The sequence below is a fragment of the Octopus bimaculoides genome, chromosome 9, assembly GCF_046866305.1.
Source record: "Octopus bimaculoides isolate indiv1 chromosome 9, ASM4686630v1, whole genome shotgun sequence".
NCBI lineage: Eukaryota > Metazoa > Mollusca > Cephalopoda > Octopoda > Octopodidae > Octopus > Octopus bimaculoides.
Genome location: NC_142936.1, coordinates 10,790,568 through 10,811,717, shown reverse-complemented (window position 1 = coordinate 10,811,717; position 21,150 = coordinate 10,790,568). Strand labels below are relative to the sequence as shown.

The window sequence follows — 21,150 nt, the reverse complement described above, 5'->3', positions numbered from 1 at the left end:
GGGAAACCATTGGGCCACTGGATTTTCAAGATATAGCCCCCCCCCCCGATCATCGCAGATCCTCCCCCATGCTTAACAGTTGGAAGAAGGCTGTCTGGGTCAAATTCTTCTTTTGGTTCTCTCCACACGTATACTCGGCCGGTGACCGGAAATAAGGTAAAGGATGACACGTCCAAAAAAATAGCATTCTTCCACTGCTCTAGAGGCCAATTCTGTACGCTTTTACTCCACTCTAAACACTTTGCAACGTTTGTTTTTGAAAGTTGTGGTTTCTGATTGCAGTCCTCTATACATACATATGTGTGTGTGTGTGTGTGTGTGTGTGTGTGTGTGTGTGTGTGTGTGTGTGTGTGTGTGTGTGTGGATAGATAGATAGATAGATAGATTAGATCTATAAAAAATTCAATACTTTCACGATTTCTAAATTGTAAACGAGGTAAAATCAACTCAACTTTACATGACTCACTGATGATTAAATGGATTGATAAGATGTCCTATTTTTGCAACTCTATTTGGTTGACTCAAACAATATCAGGTACTTATCTTTGTCACTGTTTATATGGCAAATTTTCTTTGCATTTTCTTGTTTTGTTTTTTGTTCTTTTTTCACTTTCATTCAGCTCAAAAACTTTTGGCTTATTTCGAAACAAAACCATCCAATATAATGCCGCAGAGAGACACAGCGGCAATTTCATTTTTATGCAGTCATTCCTGAAAAGTCAATCGCGACCAATGAAACTGAGTTTTGATCTCTCTGTGACTTTAGCAAAATCTATTTTTTACGAAGATTCACAACCAACACTTGTGAGTATATAATTAACCTGGGATGTTAATACTCCCTCACTAATTAAATAAGGAATTGGTAGAAAGGTTTTCTCAACAAGAATACACTATTGGGTTCAGTTCTACGCGCGTCATCTTAAGCAAGTGTCTTCTACTATTGGCCTGACCAATGTTTTGTGAGTAAATCTAGTGGAGGAAAACTGTGTTGAAGCCAATCGTATATGTATGTATGTGTGTCTTTGTATCTGCGTTTCGCCTCACCATTGCTTGACAATTGGTGTTGCTTTGTTTATGTCCTCGTAACTGAGGGTCCGGCAAAATAAACATCACGGTAATAAATACTGAGCCCTTTAGCTGGACCAAAATCCTTCAGGTCAATGCCTCAGTGTGGTCGTTGTCCAATGACGATAACAGGTAATAGAAAAATATGAAAGATTAAACATTTTGGAACATAAGGTGATGTGATGAGAAGCTATCTCAATAACTTGTGTACAAAACGCCATATCCCTCGTTTCTTTATCTTTCTTCTCGAATATATCACTTGTAATGTGTATCGTCATTGACACTGGAATGCACACTCTGTCGAGCTCTTGTCAATTTATTTCACAATAAAATTTGTTACATGCCTTCGATTTATTTCTTTCTACCAATAAGTTACATTGAACATAAACTTCGATATCAACAAGTTTTATCTACCTTCAGATTAGTGGAGAGTAAGGAAGTGTTTTGGACATTATAACGCCTAAATATCTTAAATGAGCAAAGATTTGATTATATAAAAGAATAAAATTACAGACATATATATGTGATAAGATTAGAACAGCTTTTGAAAAGAAAACATTTGTAGAATTTCCCAGGATCAGCTTATTTATATATTGTGTCATGATCTAGTCATTTGTTATTATTCAACATGGCTCCTTTCCTGCTTTTCGCTGTGTCTCTGACGCTCTTCCAGCTTGGCAATGCCTTGCCATTTATGAAAGAATTATCAGGTAGTGATATTTTTTTTTTTTTTTTTTTGGCTAGTAATTTACACATTATTGTTGCTATTACTGTTGTTGTTGTCGTTATTCAGTGGACTGGATATTCATTAGAGAGTCGGACAAAATACTTTGCGGCATTTCTTCTCTCTCTGTGTGTGCGTGTGCGTGTGTGTGTGCTCACGTGCGTGCGTGTGTGTGAGTATATATACATACACACACATACATAGACACATGCATACATGCACACATACACACATACATACATATATGCATACATACATATAAGGGCGTACATAAGGGTAATATATAAAAAATGTATATAATGTACAGGCACAGGTGTGGCTGCATGGTTGAGGAGCTGTTTCCCAGTCATGTGATTTCAGGTTCAGTCCCACTGTGTGGTACCTTGGACAAGTGTCTTCTACATTGGCCCCCGTGCCGATAAAAGCCATAAAATTGGATATGGCAGGGAGAAAATATATGTATGTGTATGTATGTATGTATGTATGTATGTATGTATGTATGTATGTATGTATGTATGTATGTATATTTGTGAGTGCGTGTGTGTGTTTGTGTTTGCGCTATATTCGTTCCTCACCACCACTTGATTTGACAACCAGTGTTGGTTTGTTTACGTCCTCGTACATTAGCGGTTCGGCAAAAGATACCGGTGTTAATAAGCATCAGACTTTAAAAAAAATAAGTACCGTAATCGATTTACTGGAGGACGCTGGCCACACTCCAGTGACTAAAACAAATAAAAGTCAAAGGTAAGTGTGTCGGTGGAATTTGGCAAAATACCGTACGTCTTTCGAAAATACCTTGTTGTACATAGATTCCTCTCTCGTCTCGGCTACATCCCTTTACGCCTTGTCGATTAAGCCATATAGTTCCCTACGGATGCTGATAAAATAAAAATCATAGAAATTATGAGTATAGATATAATTGACAAAAAACCCTCCAGCGACTTGAGCCAGTTAAGAAAATAAAGGAGTAACAGAGTGAGTAGTCATCTTACTCGCTAAGTCGTTTTCGAGCGCACATCGCTAGTTTTTTTAATTACTAATGGAATTTTTATTTCACTAACAATTTTAAATCAACATTAATATTGTTTCTAACGTTGATATCTTTTGTTATGCTTTCGTTTTATCTAATAATTTAATCAACGATTTTACTCATGGTTATAATAGTGAAACACACACACAGATATATATATATATATATATATATATATATATATATATATATATATATATATATATATATAATTATATATATATATATATATATATATATATATATATATAATTATATGTATGTATTTATGTATGTATTTATGTATGTATATATACATACATACATACATATATATTATCTTTATTTTTTTACTTGTTCCAGTCATTGGAGTGCGGCCACGCTGGGCCACTGCCTTGAAGAGTACGGTCGAACATATCGATCCCAGTGCTTTTCTTTTAAAATTTCACGCTTATTGTATCGCTCTCTTTTAATGAACCGCAAGCGTACGGCGACGCAAACAAACGGACACCAATTGTCAAGCGATGGTAGAAGAATAAACACAGACATAAAGATATACATAGACATATGTATATATAAACTTATAAGTATGTAGTGTATATTGTACATGTTTGTATTCTAAAAGAATAAACTTGTTTGATAAAAACAAAGAAATTAAAATCATTATAGCATTCTAGAATGTTCATGTTCGTCAGATTTATAATATTTCTCATTATGTATAACATGTTAATTAAAAATCCGCTAATTAATAAGAAACTTATTCAAGGTGATTTCACTGTTTTCTTTTTTCTCTTTGCATTTATATTTATATAATATTTTCTATCTTTACAGAATGCGATAACCCAGCCGATATCGTTTTTCTCCTAGATTGCTCTACTAGCATGTATCCTTCTCAATTCAAACAACAATTAGCTTTTGTGAATAATTTTACTGAAAGTATGGATATCGACAATGGAACCATTAGAATAGCAGTGGTCACCTTCAGTACCACTGTCCAGACGGAATTCAATTTGAATAAATATAAAACTAAAGCAGAATTACAAAAGGCTGTTTCAGATATTTTATATCTTGGTGGCAGGACTCACACTTGGTTAGCATTGGATCATATCCGTCAAGAAATATTCACTACAGACAATGGAGGACGAATTGGTGTGCCCAAAATTGTTATTATGATTACTGATGGCGGATCTAATGAAAAGAAGAAAACTATAGAAGCAGCCAAAATCCTACATAAAGATCCTCTTCGAGTTTTCACTATTGGCATCGGACCAAGTGTTGATACGGATGAGTTGAAAGCTATAGCATCGAAACCATCCAATATATTCCAGATCGAGAAATTTGATGCCCTTAAAGCATTAACATCTGAAATTATTAAAAACGTTTGTATCAAAGGTTTGTTTCATATTTCTGATTTCTTTTTTTTCTTTCAAGATGATAAAAAAGGTTTGGTAATTTTGGGTCATTTAGTAATACATACACACACACACACACACGCACACACAAACACACACATACATACACACACACACACACAAACATATACACACACAAACATATACACATACGTGTATATATGTTTGTGTGTGCGTGTGTATACGTATGTGTGTATACGTATGTGTGTATGCGTGTGTATACGTATATGTAACATATATCCATACGTTTAATAATTAAGTTATGTTTGTTTTATCGCTTCTGATATTTGATACTCTTTTTGATATTGCAGTGTGTGGAGTGAATCCATCTGATATTATCTTTCTGTTAGACGAGTCAACCAGTATCTATGATGATGATTTCGGAATACAGCTAAGTTTCTTGATTTCGTTCATAAGAGACAGTCTAATTGGCATTAATGCCACACAAATCGGAGTGGTTACATTCAGCAGCAACGTTATATATCGGATAAAACTGAACCAGTTTTCAAAATCGCATGATCTGGAGAATGCTGTTCTTAGTATTAAACGGAACCATGGCGATACAAACACTGGAGATGCACTGAAACTTATTCGCGAGGAAGGCTTTAGCAAAGCAAATGGCGGCCGTGATGGTGTGCCGCATATTCTCATTGTCATTACAGATGGACAAGCACAGAGTCCAACGAAGACGGCTCGTGAGTCTAAAGCTATCCATAAAACAGATATTGTGGTCTTTACTATTGGAATCGGGCAGGCTGTGGACCCTGCAGAGCTACGAATGATTGCAGGTTCAGATGATAAAGTGTTCAGAACTGCAAGTTATTCTACTTTAAAGACCATTCATAAATCTCTTTTTAAGAAAGTTTGTCGCGTTGAGGTCATTAAAAATGATTAACAAATTTTTGAATGTATCACAATAAATAGCAATTAAAATCGTATGTCTAATAGTAATTATCTACAGGTATATCATCGTCGTCCTCGTCGTCGTCACGTTATCATCATCATCATCACCACATCACCACAGTCGTCATCGTCGGCATCATCATCATCATACAGTCATTCTCGTCATCATCATCATCAACATTCTCGTCATCGACGTCTTCTGCTTTGTCGTTGTCATTGACAGCGCCGTCGTTCATGTCATCGTTATCATCATCATTGCCGCCGTCATCACTGTCATTACGATGTGATAGCGTTTTATACTTACGATATCTTTCCATAAGAGGAAAGATGTATAATATATTGAACAAACCTAATTATTAGATTACTTCTGACTTTGAAGATTACGTCATAATAACATAGCATTTTGCATTGTGAGTGGATAACACGATTAATAGATTAAGCCCCCTAATATTGTTACTGAAAAGTGCTAAGTCAAACTTAATTCACATATGCAAAATAGTGAAATAATAGTTTCAAATTTTTACACAAGACCAACAATTTTAAGAGAGGGATTGTGTTCAACCCCCGAAAGGTTGAAAGGCAAAGTCGACCTCAGCGGAATTTGAACACAGATCGTAAAGAGCCGGAAAAAATGCTACTAAGCACATTGTCCAGCCCTGAAATAATAAAATAGTGTAACAATTAGATTTTCAATAAGTTGCGCTCAATAAGAATTTATTACACAAACATAGGGACAGTTTTTAGAGAACGGGAAATAATTCATTGATTTCATCCCATATGTTAATAATAATTATTTCTTCGAGCTAGAAATACTGAAAAGCAAAGCCGATACTGATGGATTTTGGTTGTGGAATCGAGAAAACCGAAGCTGGATAGTGTAATACATTTAATTAATGCTAAATACGTAGAAGTTTAAGGGCAAATAATTATTGAACAGAAGGAATGTTGATTAACTCTGTACCACGGTGTACTTCTTGCACTTCCTTTATTAACATCATGAAAATAAAATACAAGGTTAAGTTTTGTTATGAAATAATTCAAATGCAATATTGCGTGATTTTACTAAAATTAGTATGAATAACTTTAGAAAGTGACAGCTTGGTAATATAATCTTAAAGTCATTTTATATGTGGACCATGCTTTAGCTCATTTAGTCATCTGAATACCGTTGGTTAGTTTTACATAGTATATTTAGGAAAAGCACGTTTCAATTTTTACCAACAGGAGCAATTAAAAATCGATTAAAAGCCTATGAAACCAATGTCAAACTTACAGCACTTCTATTTCATGCAACAACAAATTATCAACATTAATGGCACTTACATAAATCTAACTGTTCAAGGTATTGGAGAGACAAGTTTCTGATAGCGGCTACCTCGCAGCTATGGATATAGTCCTTATAATTTTCAGAGGATAGTTGACATGTACGCCATTGAATTAATACTTTGTGTCTTAAGCTATTTTACATTACACCTTAAACCACGCGATCTTAAAACCAAATAAATCTAGAATCAGGTGAATATACAACACTCTAATATAACAAAATATTCATCGAATATGTTTTGGCAGAGGTATCGAATGGTCAAGACACTTGGACGTCAACTGAGTGGGTATTCTGTTATATTTGCATTGTAATAATATTACAAGGCCATAGCAAGAGTTTCGATATATTTCTGAAAAAGAAATATCTGAAACAGATGCATTTCCAATATTTTAACACGTTTTACACGGAATTAGTGTAGTGCTCGATTACAACTGAGAAGTCTAGATGTAGGAGGTTTTTCCATGTGAAAAATGTGTATCCCCGAAAAAAAACAATTGAGAATCGATATCCTGTGTATACCATTTTTGGCTAAGATGTTTCAGAGTTCCTCGAAATTCAATAATATTGTAACGATCTCGTATGCAACTTCAGAACTTTATTTATCTAAATACAGTATAATATAACACACACACACTCACCCACATCTGACAAAATGAGGCAATCAAATATATTGGGAAAGTGTCTTCTATTTTAGCCTCGGGCCAACCAAAAACCTTGTGAATGGATCTGGTAGACTGGAACTGAAAGAAACCCGTCTTTATATATATATATATATATATATATATATATATATATATATATATATATATATATATATATATATATATATAAATTTATATAAATAAGGATAATATGTTTTTTTTTAATATGAATCATATCAAGTGGCTAGCATGGGAATAAAAACCTCATAGGTAATAATTATTATTAAAATTATAATTAAGGGTATCTAAAAGATACCATCATGCAAGAGATAGCAATCAAACCTTGACCCTAAAACCAATATTTTGATGTGGTTTTAGAGTATATATATGTGTGTGTGTGTGTCAATATATTTTAAAGGGAATTAATTATAATTTTTCCCTTAGGAGGTTTTTCACGCTGACTACTTAATAAATTCTCAAAGATTTTATCCTATTTTTAAATTTTAGATTTAACCGGTATATGTATGTATGTATGTATGTATGTATGTATGTATGTATGTATGTATGTATGCATGTGTGTGTGTGTGTGTATGTGTGTCTTTGCGTCTGAGTTTGTCCCCCACCACCATTTGACAACCGGTGTTGGTGCGTTTAGTTCTCCATAATCTTAGCGATCCAGCAAAAGAGTCCGATAGAATGAGTACCAGGCTTATCAAAGAGATGAGTGCTGGGATTTATTCATTCCACTAAAGCAAACGATGAAGAGAGAAAAAGGAAGAAAAAAGACTGAACAAGATTGTGGCAAACAATAAAAAGTAAAAGTATACTAAATAAAACAGTAAGTAAATACACACACACACACACACATGTATGTATGTATATATATATAGATAGATAGATAGATAGATAGATAGATAGATAGATAGATAGATAGATAGATAGATAGATAGATAGATAGATAGATAAAGACAGATAAAGATACACAGATAGATATAGATAGATATAGATAGACAGATAGATAGATAGATAGATAGATAGATAGATAGATAGATAGATAGATAGATAGATAGATATAGATATAGATATATATAAAAAAACATGTGACACTTATTCAGTAGCCATGATAAAATTCCGAGTTTCGGATGCCAGGGTGGGAGCCCACGCCAACATCTCTTCAGTTATTTGGCCATTGAAAATTCCTGTGAAAAATGACCGTTATCATGGCTACTGAATAAGCGCCACATATTTTTACAGATAAATTCCTCTATTTACATAATATCGAGGTCTCTTTCTTTCTTTTGTTGTCCTTCCTATAAATATATATATATATATAATATTTAAAATAAAATGAAAAATATAAAAAAGGAGGATCAGTGTAAAATTAAGTGAAAATAAATGAAAAAATACATATATAGAGATACGTGGTAGGGGGAGAAAAATAGAAATGCAGTAAGTGTACAAAAGGCAGTTTAAATAAAGAGAAGGGGGCAGAGAGGGTTATGGTGATGATCAGTATTTTAATACAATTCCTGAAGATGATAACCGGAGTTGTAAATGTATGATTCTATACTAAGTTGGTGATAACCTCATGTACCCAATCTAAGTTGGTAACACCCAGTAACAAGTGAAAGGATAGACAGCATAATAGTCAAAGGTCACTAAATATAAACTTATATAATTTGGTAAAGAGGTATAAGACCCAGAGGACACTAACACAAGGACTGTACTCACGAAGTCCAACCGACCGCTTATACACACATAGAAGGACTACACTTGTGCTCACCAAAATATATATAAATATACACACACACGTTATATATACACATACATACGTATGTGTGTGTGTGTGCGTGCGTGTGTGTACTTGTGGTGTGTGTATATGTGTGTATATATATATATATATATATTATATACGAAATGTTAAACGGTGAGATGAAAATGAGTGCTCGACAGCGCATTGATGGATATACTTTCTTTTTTCCGTGAATTAAGGCTACCATTGGTTTCATGTTAAGAAAAGTAGGAAAATATCCTAGTGTCTAAACAATCTTTCAAGTCGATTCCATTTTTGGAAAACACAGCCTCGTTTAGCTGGAAAAATGAATAGGAATGACTTTTCTGATAATGTTTTGACTTTATTAATCAATAGTTTGAAAATCATTAGGTGTTTACAAATCGAATAAACAAGTAAATGCATGTGTATATATATACATATATACACTCAAATACATACATATACACACATATAGACATATATAGACATATATGTGTGTATACATATATACTTATACATATATGTATGCAAATAGTTACATGCATACACATACAGACATATATATATATATATATATATATATATATATATATATATATACATACATACACATGCAGACATACACTTACGTGTGTATATATATACATATATATATATATATATATATATATATATATATATAGAGAGAGAGAGAGAGAGAGAGAGAGAGAGAGAGAATTCACAAAAACAAACAAAAGACGAAGACAGGTGATGTAGACAAAAACAGCTGTATTAGTATAACGCTCAGGAAGTGAAAAAGTCTTTAACGTTTCGAGCCTACGCTCTTCCACAGAAAGGAACGCAGAAAGAAACAAGGAGAAAAAATATAGAATGTATAGTCGCTAGCGATCTATCATGGTGAATGCCGGACAGAGGGGTCACACAGGATATCTAAGAAGAAAGGCGGTAATAAAGTAGTGATGTATCCCAAAACTAAGGTGAGCGTGCATGTGTATAAGAGAGTATGTATGTGTGCGTGGAAGAGCGCTGGTGACATTGACGTGTGCGTCTGTGCATGTGTAGGTGTGTGGATGATGGTGTGGGGCTGGGAATATATATATACAAATACAAATATTCCATTTGTAGTCACCCACAATCCTAGAAACTACATCCTGCACTCAGCCGAACTATACGTCCCAATTCTACATCAGTCAGCAAATTTCCAACGAATAATCAAAAAATCACAACTTAGCAACAGTCGAAGACAACCACCTAACCCCAAGATACTCTTAACAAAGGCGAGTTTCACATTTGAAAAAGAAACTATGCAAGTATCCAATTTGCAAATTAATTGAGCAAGGGACAACCAAAAGACTCAAGAATTAGAATGAATTAAAAGAGAACGCATACATGAATTGCAAAACCAAAAGGTCATCTACTGCATCACATGCCTACAGTGCAATGAAAGCTACATAGGAGAGACAGGAAGAAAAGTGACCAACCGTGTAAATATGCATAAACAACAAATTAGGGAGTCATCTCTTAGGAATGTCCCATGCAGTGAACATCTGGATATCTGTTCAAACGGAAAATTATGTTTGGTGTAGTTATGTAGAAAGTATTATGCCTCTTGTAGAAACGTGTTTCCATGCATAGTATTGATTACTAAGTTCTTCGATTTATTGTTAACAACTGGGTTGAATTATTCTTTTCTTTTAAGCTTTGTGGTCTTAGTTTATGGTGGTTAGCGGCAATTATGTTATTTGCCAAATTTGCTGTAGTAGAATATGAAATTTTAACTGTGAAAGTATTAAATAATTTGTGGTATTTGTATTGGGGATGAAAACGTTTCCTTCAGGACGTCAAAGAATTTTATTGGAATTTAACAAGCAGAAAGGATGGACGATTGTACCAGTTTACATTACATTTCCTAGTCCTTGTCTTTTTGCTTGTAGTTATATTTAGGAGATAGTTATGCGATGTCCTGTCATTGTTTGGGTGATTATCGTTAATTTTCACGGAACGTATATTTATATTCAGATAGGCAAGGAGTTAATTCTTGACCTGAGTGCAACATTGCATATATGTAACTGTAACAGGTTTTCTTGCATTTCAACTGCGATGACTACCAAGCCTGATTTTGTTTCAAAATTTTTGTGACAAATGTTGCACATTATTTGATCAAAAATTGTGCCGATAGCAGCTCTGCCCTTGCGCATTCGTCTAAAAAAAATTATCAAACGCATATTAGATGAGCACGCATGAGAATATAAACGACACCAGTTCCCCGCTGGTTCCGTGAAAAATAAACTATTTTAACTAGGTAATATTTTGAAGTCCTTCGACAAATATTGATGGTAATGTCTAAAAGAATTCATCTATTCTGGGAGGGGTGCTTAAACTCGCAAAAGTGCTTAACAGGATGCTATATTTCTCCGAGAGACAAAGTTTACATCTTCTAGAATCAATAATGTAGTGGCTTGAGTGTTTCATAATGGACCAATTGAATCTATAATTGTCAGTATTATCATCATTTAGATATCAGATATAGTTAAATATGGATGTTTTTGTGAATCTATTTCTCGGGATCTAAATGTGTATTTATATTGCGAAAATTTCACTTTTGTTTTAACTTTTGGTTTCACTTTTGTTTTCCAACAAATATGTATGTGCGTGTTAAGAAAGATGAAAGAAAGAGAAACTGACAAATTGTAAGAACTAACCAATAACAGACCTTTTTGATACAGTGAAGTCGAGGTTATCCAGTCTCCATAGCGTATGAGTGACCGAGTAATGATCATTTCAGTTTTGTCATTTCAGTTTTGTCACAGGATTACTAATTTACAGTTGATTGGATTGGAGCTACGTTAAATGAAATGTTTTGTTCGAGAACACAACAGACGCAGGAGTGGCTGTGTGGTAAGAAGTTTGCTCCCCAACCACATGGTTTCAGATTCAGTCCCACTGCGTGCCATCTTGGACAAGTGTCTTATACTATAGCCTCGGGCCGACCAAAGCTTTGTGTGTTGATTTGGTAGACAGAAACTGAAAGAAGCCTGTCGTTTCGAGGAGAGAGAAATAAATAAATACAGCAGCCTGACCGGCCGCTATCAGTTTGCGCCGGTCACCGTTGAGATCTCAGATTTTCTCGGAGCCTTCACTACTGTTTTTCTCCACAAAATCGGCATAACGACGACCCGTCTGAGAAATTAGCCCCACGAGGTGGAGTGGCTGTTGCAGCCAGTACTTCTGGCCTTTCTCCGCGGCAGCGCCACCACGGCCAGGACCGCGGGGCGCGGTTGAACACGCCATTTATTCTGGAGGGTTGTGGCCCATTGCTTCCTCCGCCTCCATCTTCTGCTGCTTATTTTCCTTCTTTTCTTCTCTTTTACTGTTTGCTTGTTTCCTTGTAATTCAATTGTCCGACAATTATCACTCGAAATATTTAAATACGGTTTTAAATCGATGTTTACATATTAATTTTGTTTATTACTTTATGATAGTAAACTGAAAAGCGATGATTTAGCGTTTTCCAAGCAATGTTTCTGATATATTGTCATAATATCTATAAGTGGGTATCGTGTATAATGAAGAGTGGGGAGAAACGAATGATTACGTTCGTTTTTGATAAGGAAAACGCAGTGGAAGGAGAAAAGAAGCATGAAAAAGGACAAGGATAAAAGAAATATCAATGAGTGAGAAAATGAAAAAGAGGAAATAAATGGAGAGAGAGAGAGAGAGAGAGAGAGAGAGAGAGAGAGAAAGTGAAAGAGAGAAAGTAGTAGTAGTAGTAGTAGTAGTAGTAGTAGTAGTAGTAGTAGTAGTAGTAGGGAAGATGTATGAAAAAGAGACAGAGGGATAAAAATGAGTAAGAAGTTAAATAATAAAAGCAGATAGACAAAATGGGAAGTAAATGAAGAGAGAACGAAAGAAGGAAAAATAGAGAGAGAGAAAGAGAGAGAGAGAAAGAGAGAGAGACAGAGAAACAGAGAGAGATAGAGAAAGAAAAACAGAAAGAGATGAAGAGAGAAAAACAGGGAGAGAGAAGTAGAGTAGGAGATGGGTAAGCAATGAAAAAGAATTAAGATCTATTTACTATCTATAATGTGAGTGTGGATGAGGGTGGGGATGAGGGTGGGTGTGTTTGTGAGTCTTTTGGAAAGATATGTCTGTGTGCACGCTTAATCGTGAATGCATGTATATAAACAGAGTTAAAAAGATATGAACTCAACCCTGCGAAATGTGGGAATTTTTGCATCTGTAGTGAAATAATCTTTTAAAGCTAAATCAAAGCGATGGATAAGTTCATATTTGGTACACATAATTAAAACCCACCACAATGATAATGCGGTTTGTTACCATTTACTTGGCCGTTTTGGCAACATCTGTGGTAATTGCGCACCGCATTGGTGTGGACAGCAACCTGAAATCATTTGTTAGTCCATATGAAGGTAAGTAGAAAGTTTCGAGTATGATACAGACGTTATTTGTTAACCATTAGATCCTTTCAGGAATTGTTGTTGTGTTGTTGTTGTTGCTGTCGCTGCTGGAAGACTATACTGGTTGTGTATGAAAAACGCTGTGTCTATGGCTTTCGCAAGCTATCCCAGCTCGGTGAGGCTGATACAGTCAGTGACCCTCTTAAATAGCTGATGTTGACAGCAGTAGGAATAACTGGTGCAAGAAAGTGAATGCAGTAGACTAAAGTTCTTGAAGAGAAAAATATATGTGTATTTGGTTATTGAGGAGTTGTTGTTGTTGGCACTCCGTCGCTTACGACGTCGAGGGTTCCAGTTGATCCGATCAACGGAACAGCCTGCTCATGAAATTAACGTGCCAGTGGCTGAGCACTCCACAGACACGTGTACCCTTAACGTATTTCTCGGGGATATTCAGCGTGACACAGTGTGACAAGACTAACACTTTGAATTACAGGCACAACAGAAACAGGAAGTAAGAGTGAGAGAAAGTTGTGGTGAAAGAATACAGCAGGGTTCGCCACTATCCTCTGCCGGAGCCTCGTGGGGCTTTAGGTGTTTTCGCTCAATAAATACTCACAACGCCCGGTTTGGGAATCGAAACCGCGATCCTATAACAGTGAGTCCGCTGCCCTAACCACTGGGCCATTGCGCCTCCACTTCTTTATTATTAGTCAATTGGTTAAATATATTACCAACTAAATAATCGATCGTTTCGTTAATGTGCTGTACGTTTTACGATATCTATATTTGTTTGTCCTTGTATTTTTACAAAGTGTATTTGTATTTTTATAAAGTGGCATGGCCTCCTAGAATAAAATTCTTCAGCTTTCTGCATATGAGAGTCAGTGCAGATTTGGCATGACGTGTCTAGCTCGTTTGTGGACGACGCTTGTGTACGGAGGTTAGCGATGAAGGAAGGATGATTTCTTTTGTGCAAGAGCTGGTGGACTGACGGCAAATAGGTCGCTGATGTATAAGAGAAATAGTGGAGGTGAACAAAACTGAAGCTTGGTGAACATCAGAGGTGATAAAGTGCAAATTTGGGAGAGAGCCATATCTAGATCGTGAAGGTGCAATCTGGCTGGAAACTACCGATGCAAGAAACGAGAGACGAACGGAGCCCATAGGCAGATAATTTTAATGGGCGATGTATCCATGGAGACACACACACACACACACACACACACACACACACACACACACACACACACACACACACACACACCGATATATATATATATATATATATATATATATATATAATAGAAATATTATTTCTATTTTGTTAGGTCAGTGATTGTGTGTCACTTTGAAAGCTATATATTCGAGCGGTGAATTCAACAGCGCCATCTAGCCAAACAGCTATTCTGTGTTGATAAAAGACTAACCCAGAAACCGGTCCACAGATGTTATTTTTTTTTTTTTTTTTTTGTGCTGGATGGGAGTGCTGAACTCCCTGCTCGAAGACATAAGGACTCAGATATTGTGTCGTACAGCCAGCTGGAAACGATGTTTCCTGAGGCTAAACAACAATAACATTGGTACATTATGTTGACAAATAGCCGTTACTTTATATATAGATATATATATATATATATAGTTAATTTTAAAAAAAACGGAGAAAGAAAGGAAAGGGAAAACAGCAACGAGAGGACGTGGTACATGCAAAGTATTACTAAGACGCTCAGAGAAGGAAAGAAAGAGTGGTTGTTTTACGTTTCGAACAAAATCTCTTCTTCGGAAACAGGAGACATAGGAAAGTCCAAAAGAAAAGGAAGATGGAGGAAAAAAGCGCCAACAGTCCACGTGTAGCTACATTTTTGAATGACCGGGAGTAGACGGACAAAGAAAAAATACTTCCTGTGACAGGTGAGTGTGAAGAATAGTTGGTATCTGTGTATATGTGTGGGTGGGTGTACGGTGGTATGCCTGTGTGTGTGATAGCGTGTGTGTATGGTAACGTGTGTGTGGCAGTAACTCTGTGTGTGTGTGTGTGTGTGTGCGCGCGCGTACGGCTGGCTTCCACGTAGTTTTTGTCTGCCAGATTCACTCACAAGACTTTGGTCGGCCTGAAACTATAACAGAAAACACTGGCTTAAGAGGCCGCGCAGTGGGACTGAACTCGAAACTTTGTCGTTGCAAAACGATCTTCTTAGCCACGCGGCCATACCTGCACCTAAGGATTTCATTCAGCTTTTAGTGAGTCTGGAGTATGGAAAACTGAAAGTGAAGCAAAAGCTTATTGGGTATAATTTCATACATTTTCTCACACGTCGTCTGTTTCTATATCCTATTACTCAAGAGCGACGAAAGATATGTTAGGATAATTACTACCAGTTCACAACGATTAAGTAACTGAAAGACAAGAAAGCCAGTTTAATACAGGCTTCCAGAAGATATCGATACAACTTTGCTAACAAATACATATTAAAACTTCGATAAGTTGTGTTTACAACGGTGAATTGTACCTTTTTATAGCAGATATTGGAGAACTAAAATGGATGGTTCTATCAAAAGTTAACTTCTTCACTAAAACTACAACTCAGCGTCCTGTGACACCTTACTTCATACCATTTCAGTGCTACGCTAATTTGTTATAGTATTCACCGACTGTAGTTTTTGTATACAAAATACTGCTTAACATTGATATTTTTGTTTTGCTTTTCATGTATCTTATTATCACCATTTAATACATAGCCAATCTATTTTTTGGTTTTTTTTCAGAAATACTCTGTCAAGACCCTGCTGATATTGTATTTGTTCTCGATAGTTCCAGAAGTGTAACCCAAACAGACTTTAAGAAGGAGCTCGATTTCGTCAGTTCATTCGTAAATGATATGGACATTGGTGCGGACAAAATTCGAATCGGTGTGGTCACCTTCTCAGATAATGTCAAAACTGAGTTTGAACTGAAAGAATTTTCACATAAACAAGACATTCAGAATGCTGTTTCTAATATTGCTCACCGCAGTCGATCAACCAACACTTGGCTAGCTCTAAAACATATTCGGACAGAATCTTTTATAACTGACCATGGTGGAAGAGTGGGAATACCTAAAATTGCTATTCTTGTAACTGCAGGTGGTTCCAACGGAAAGAGCAAAACACTAAACGAAGCCAAACTTCTTCATAATGATCCAATTAGAATTTTTACGGTAGCTGTGGGGAACAGAGTCGATGATGATGAGTTGAGAGCAATAGCATCAAAATCGGAAAATGCTTTTAAAGTGCCGGACTTCAATTCCTTGGCTACAATCGAAGACAAAGTAAAGCAAAATTTCTGTAGAAAAGGAGGTAGTATTCTACTTACATATATCTTTCTTGAAGATGAAAATAATGATGGTGGTGGTGGCGGTGATGGTGGTCGCAGAGATGAATTTGATTAAGATGGAGAATATAGTTGTGGATATGATAGTGATATAATCGAAAGTGTGGAGGCGCAATGGCCCAGTGGTTAGGACAGCGGACTCGCGGTCATAAGATCGCGGTTTCGATTCCCAGACCGGGCGTTGTGAGTGTTTATTGAGCGAAAACACCTAAAGCTCCCCGAGGCTCCGGCAGGGGATGGTGGCGAACCCTGCTGTACTCTTTCACCACAACTTTCTCTCACTCTTACTTCCTGTTTCTGTTGTGCCTGTAATTCAAAGGGTCAGCCTTGTCACACTGTGTCACGCTGAATATCCCCGAGAAATACGTTAAGGGTACACGTGTCTGGAGTGCTCAGCCACTTGCACGTTAATTTCACGAACAGGGTGTTCCGTTGATCGGATCAAATGGAACCCTCGACGTCGTAAGCGACGGAGTGCCAACAACAAAAATCGAAAGTAGCACCGCATAGTTTGTGTATAGATCTTGACTTGAAATTTCGTGCAAGATCGAAAACGAACTCTGCAGGCCTGCGACGAATTTTCTACTATACTGAGCTGACCTATGAGGATTTCATTCAGTACTCAGTTATCAAATACTGGAGTATTGACTCTAGAAGATTGGTAATAAAGAAACAGTAGATATATTATCATTTCTAAGTCTCTATAAAGGAGACTACGGCAGCGGTACTGGATATTAATAGTTATCGCCAAGACAACATAGCAATAAAAAAAAACGGCAGCATTCGTCCTATTTTTTTTTTTTTTGGACTGCCATGTTGGCTTGGCGATAACGATAAATAAAGAAACAGTTTACTGAATAAAATCCCTTAGAACATTTCTTTATAAATTTCTTTATGTATTGTCTGTTTCTGTGTCGTATCATACATTGTAGACGAGAAATAGTAGAGAAATTTACAGCAGTTTATAAATCACTAAGTAATTGTAATGTAGGAAAGTCAATAAGTCAGACTTTCCAATGCTAAGATATTAATATAGCTTTGCAAATACTTATTGAAATTTCAATTTGTACTTTCATATAACAAATATTGGATAGCTAAAGTGAATGGCGTTATTGAAAGTTAATTATTCATTTAATTAAGCACAACTCAGCACCAGTAACACCTTACCATTTCAGGGCCACGCCAATTTCTTATAGACTTAACTGGCTGTTGTTTTTCTGTATAAAATACTACTTAACATTGATTTGTTTTTGTGTTTGTTTGTTTTTCATGTACCTTGTTATTACTATCTAATATAAATGAAATCTTTTTCAGAAATATTCTGCCACAACCCTGCTGATATTGTATTTGTTCTCGATAGTTCTGTAAGTGTAACTCAAACAGACTTTAAGAAGGAGCTCGATTTCGTCAGTTCATTCGTAAATGATATGGACATTAGTTCGGACAAGATTCAAATCGGTGTGGTCACCTTCTCAGATAATGTCAAAACTGAGTTTGAACTGAACAAGTTTTCACAAAAACAAGACATTCAGAAAGCTGTCTCTAGCATTGCTTATCGCAGTGGATCAACCAACACTTGGCTAGCTCTAAAACATATTCGAACAGAATCTTTTACAACTGACCATGGTGGAAGAGTGGGAATACCTAAAATTATTATTCTTGTAACTGCCAGTGGTTCCAACGGAAAGAGCAAAACACTAAACGAAGCCAAACTTCTCCATAATGATCCACTTAGAGTGTATACGGTAGCTGTGGGAAACAGGGTCGATGATGATGAGTTGAGAGCGATGGTATCGAAACCAGAAAGCATTTTGAAAGTGAAAGATTTCAATTCCCTCTCTACAATCAGAAATACATTGAAGCAAAAGGTGTGCAAACGAGGTAAGGTTATATCTATGCATTCTTACTCCGTGTAATTGTTTCTAAATTCAGGATACGGTTGTGCTCGGCATCAGGATTTAATTTATCAACTTTAGAGGTTTCAAAGGTTAAGTCGATTTGGATTGAATTTAATCGCACTTACGTATTTCAACACATTTTGCTTCGCAAGCTACTGTTTCTGCGACTCTATTACATTTTTCTTGCTTACTGTAATACTTTCTAGTATTTCCACAAAGATAAAGATTAGTAGGGACGTTATAGTTGTGTGTGTGTATATATATATATATATATATATATATATATATATATATATATATTTGTGTGTGTGTGTGTGTGTGTCTTTGCGTCAGTGCTTGCCTCCCACCACCACCACCACCGCTTAACAACCGGTGTTGGTTCGTTTAGGTCCCCTTAACTTAATGGCTCGGTAAAAGCACCGATAAAATAAATACGGGCTTTAAAAAAAAATAGGTACTGAAGTCGATTTATTCGATTAAAGATTCTTCAAGGTGGTGCCCCAGTATGGCCGTAGTCTAATGACTGAAAGAAGTAAAACGATAAAAAGATTCATATAAATATATTTATTTGTGTTAAAGCGTTTTTGTTCCATAAAACAATATTTCCTATTTTTGTGCATTGCAGTTTGTGGTGTCGTACCTTCTGATATAATATTTGTGGCAGACGCATCTACCAGCATTTGGGATGCAGACTTCAAGAAGCAAATGGACTTTATAATCAGTTTTGTCAAGGACACAGTTGTCGGACGTAACAACACGCAGATTGGCATGGTATCTTTCAGTACCAATGTGATAAACCACTTTTACCTAAATGCTAAAACGTCGCGAGCCGCTGTGATTTCAGCCTTAAAAGGACTTAAACAATCTCATGGTGACACTTATACGTCGAAAGCACTGAGGTTTATTCGAACACAAGCTTTCTTACCGTCTAATGGCGGTAGACCTGATGTACCACACATCATAATTGTTATTACCGACGGCCAATCAACAACGCCCCAGGATACTCTGAAAGAAGCTGTGAAACTAGCACAAAATAACATCATAGCTTTTACTATTGGTGTAGGTAAACAAGTCGACTTGAACGAACTGAGAGTCATTGCAGGTGACAGCTCAAGAATGTTTGAAGTAGCTAACTATGATACATTGCATACTATAGAAAAGAAGCTTTTCTCAAAAGTCTGCAAAGTTGAAATATCGCAGCAGGTATAATTTTCTTCATTTAGTACATTATACTTGGTTTCCACCGATATTCAAAAAAAGAATATATTTTCTATTGGTGGTCAACCAGAAACAAACATGCAAGTTTTTTAAAGTTGATTCAAAGAAATTAAACTGAAAATATGAACTAAAAGAAAGAATAAAATATCAATGTACACAGAAACCTTTGTTTTCATTTATTGCTCCTCTCGTTAAACCTTTGATTCCAATTCATTGAAGTTAATGTTTCCAATAATTACAGATAAATGCATTTCTTTGATATTGATTCCTTAAACGCAAATTAGCTTTCAATGTCAGTAAACGTTATAGCCATGGAGGAAAAATCAAAAGAAACTTTATTTGCTCGATATAGTTATATTATTGAGTTTAAGTAAACATAAAAACTTGCTCGAGTTATCTTATTAAAACAATTCTGCTCTTTAGTATTGTAAGTTTACTCGCGAACAGCAAGCGAAATATTCAATGATATGTGAGTACTATATGATAAATTATATTAAAGATCAACAACTTCAACGCTGATCTTTCCTGTATTTGTTACACATTTCTTATATATCTGCTGATATACAGTAACTCCCATTATAGCATTGGCTTTTGCAGTCGAATACTGTGCAGAGTGTCGTTAGAGTTAACCTCATTCACAGCATTTCTTTCTGTGTTCCTTTCTGTGGAAGAGCGTAGGCGCGAAACGTTAAAGACTTTTTTTTAATTCCCGAGCGTTATACTAATACACCTATTTGTTTTCTACACCACCTGTCTTCGACTGTTTTTTTTTTTTGTGAATTCTCCCTATGTATGCATGTATGTCATTATTTAGTTTTATTTTAAGATTTCTTGCTAATAGAGAAAGAACCGGTTTCTAACCTCCTTCACGAGAATTTCAACAACATCGATAGGGTATTTTTGCATGTATGTATGTATGTGTGCAAGTTTGTATGCTTTGTTTTATTTATGTATTGCCATGCCTATGGTTGCAAGTCTAGTCATGCTCATATATACTTAAATGATGATAAACTTTTGGAAAGTTTAACAAATTTTTACAGTTCCAGTGATGGTTTCGATCTGTAGTCTTCGAATCAGCTTTCTCCTTTCTGATTTTGAGAAGCCTAATTTCTCAAGATTGATACTTAGGCAGTGTGTTACATATCACAATGCCCCAATGATTACAGGTATAAACCTGAACTTGTAATCTGGGTAGAGTGACAATAGATTTCTCTATAGTTCAGCATAGGTATTTTTTTTTCGCTAATCTTTCGCTCTGTGCTAACATCTGCTGAGCAGCTAATTTCTACTACTATACACAATTTCACTTCTCTGTCTCAAATCACTATGTCAGGTATATTATGTTTATATTTCATTGAGGCATTCACAGGGACATTCCACCAGTACTCCTT

General features: G+C 35.8%; 2 protein-coding genes across 2 annotated transcripts; both read left to right on the top strand.

Annotated features, from left to right (window-relative positions):
• Positions 1 to 1,654: 1,654 nt before the first annotated feature.
• Positions 1,655 to 5,151, top strand: LOC149133981 (matrilin-1-like). The gene is made up of 3 exons (XM_089357128.1): positions 1,655 to 1,775; positions 3,633 to 4,193; positions 4,525 to 5,151. The coding sequence occupies exons 1-3, from the start codon at positions 1,694 to 1,696 to the stop codon at positions 5,106 to 5,108; spliced, it is 1,227 nt and encodes a 408-aa protein (XP_089213254.1). The 5' UTR covers positions 1,655 to 1,693; the 3' UTR covers positions 5,109 to 5,151.
• Positions 5,152 to 13,141: 7,990 nt separating this feature from the next.
• Positions 13,142 to 19,922, top strand: LOC106877343 (collagen alpha-6(VI) chain). Its single transcript, XM_052970318.2, has 4 exons — positions 13,142 to 13,285; positions 16,040 to 16,609; positions 17,958 to 18,524; positions 19,167 to 19,922. Exons 1-4 carry the CDS (start codon positions 13,174 to 13,176, stop codon positions 19,748 to 19,750), a joined length of 1,833 nt encoding a protein of 610 aa, XP_052826278.2. The 5' UTR covers positions 13,142 to 13,173; the 3' UTR covers positions 19,751 to 19,922.
• The last annotated feature ends 1,228 nt before the right edge of the window (positions 19,923 to 21,150 follow it).

Excerpts from the sequence above, each read along its gene's own strand:
- LOC106877343 (XM_052970318.2), top strand. The coding sequence starts at position 13,174 with ATGATAATGCGGTTTGTTACCATTTACTTGGCCGTTTTGGCAACATCT. Across the intron at positions 16,610-17,957 it reads AAATTTCTGTAGAAAAGGAG|AAATATTCTGCCACAACCCT; the intron begins GTAGTATTCTAC and ends AATCTTTTTCAG. Across the intron at positions 18,525-19,166 it reads GCAAAAGGTGTGCAAACGAG|TTTGTGGTGTCGTACCTTCT; the intron begins GTAAGGTTATAT and ends TGTGCATTGCAG.
- LOC149133981 (XM_089357128.1), top strand. The coding sequence starts at position 1,694 with ATGGCTCCTTTCCTGCTTTTCGCTGTGTCTCTGACGCTCTTCCAGCTT. Across the intron at positions 1,776-3,632 it reads ATTTATGAAAGAATTATCAG|AATGCGATAACCCAGCCGAT; the intron begins GTAGTGATATTT and ends CTATCTTTACAG. Across the intron at positions 4,194-4,524 it reads TAAAAACGTTTGTATCAAAG|TGTGTGGAGTGAATCCATCT; the intron begins GTTTGTTTCATA and ends TTGATATTGCAG.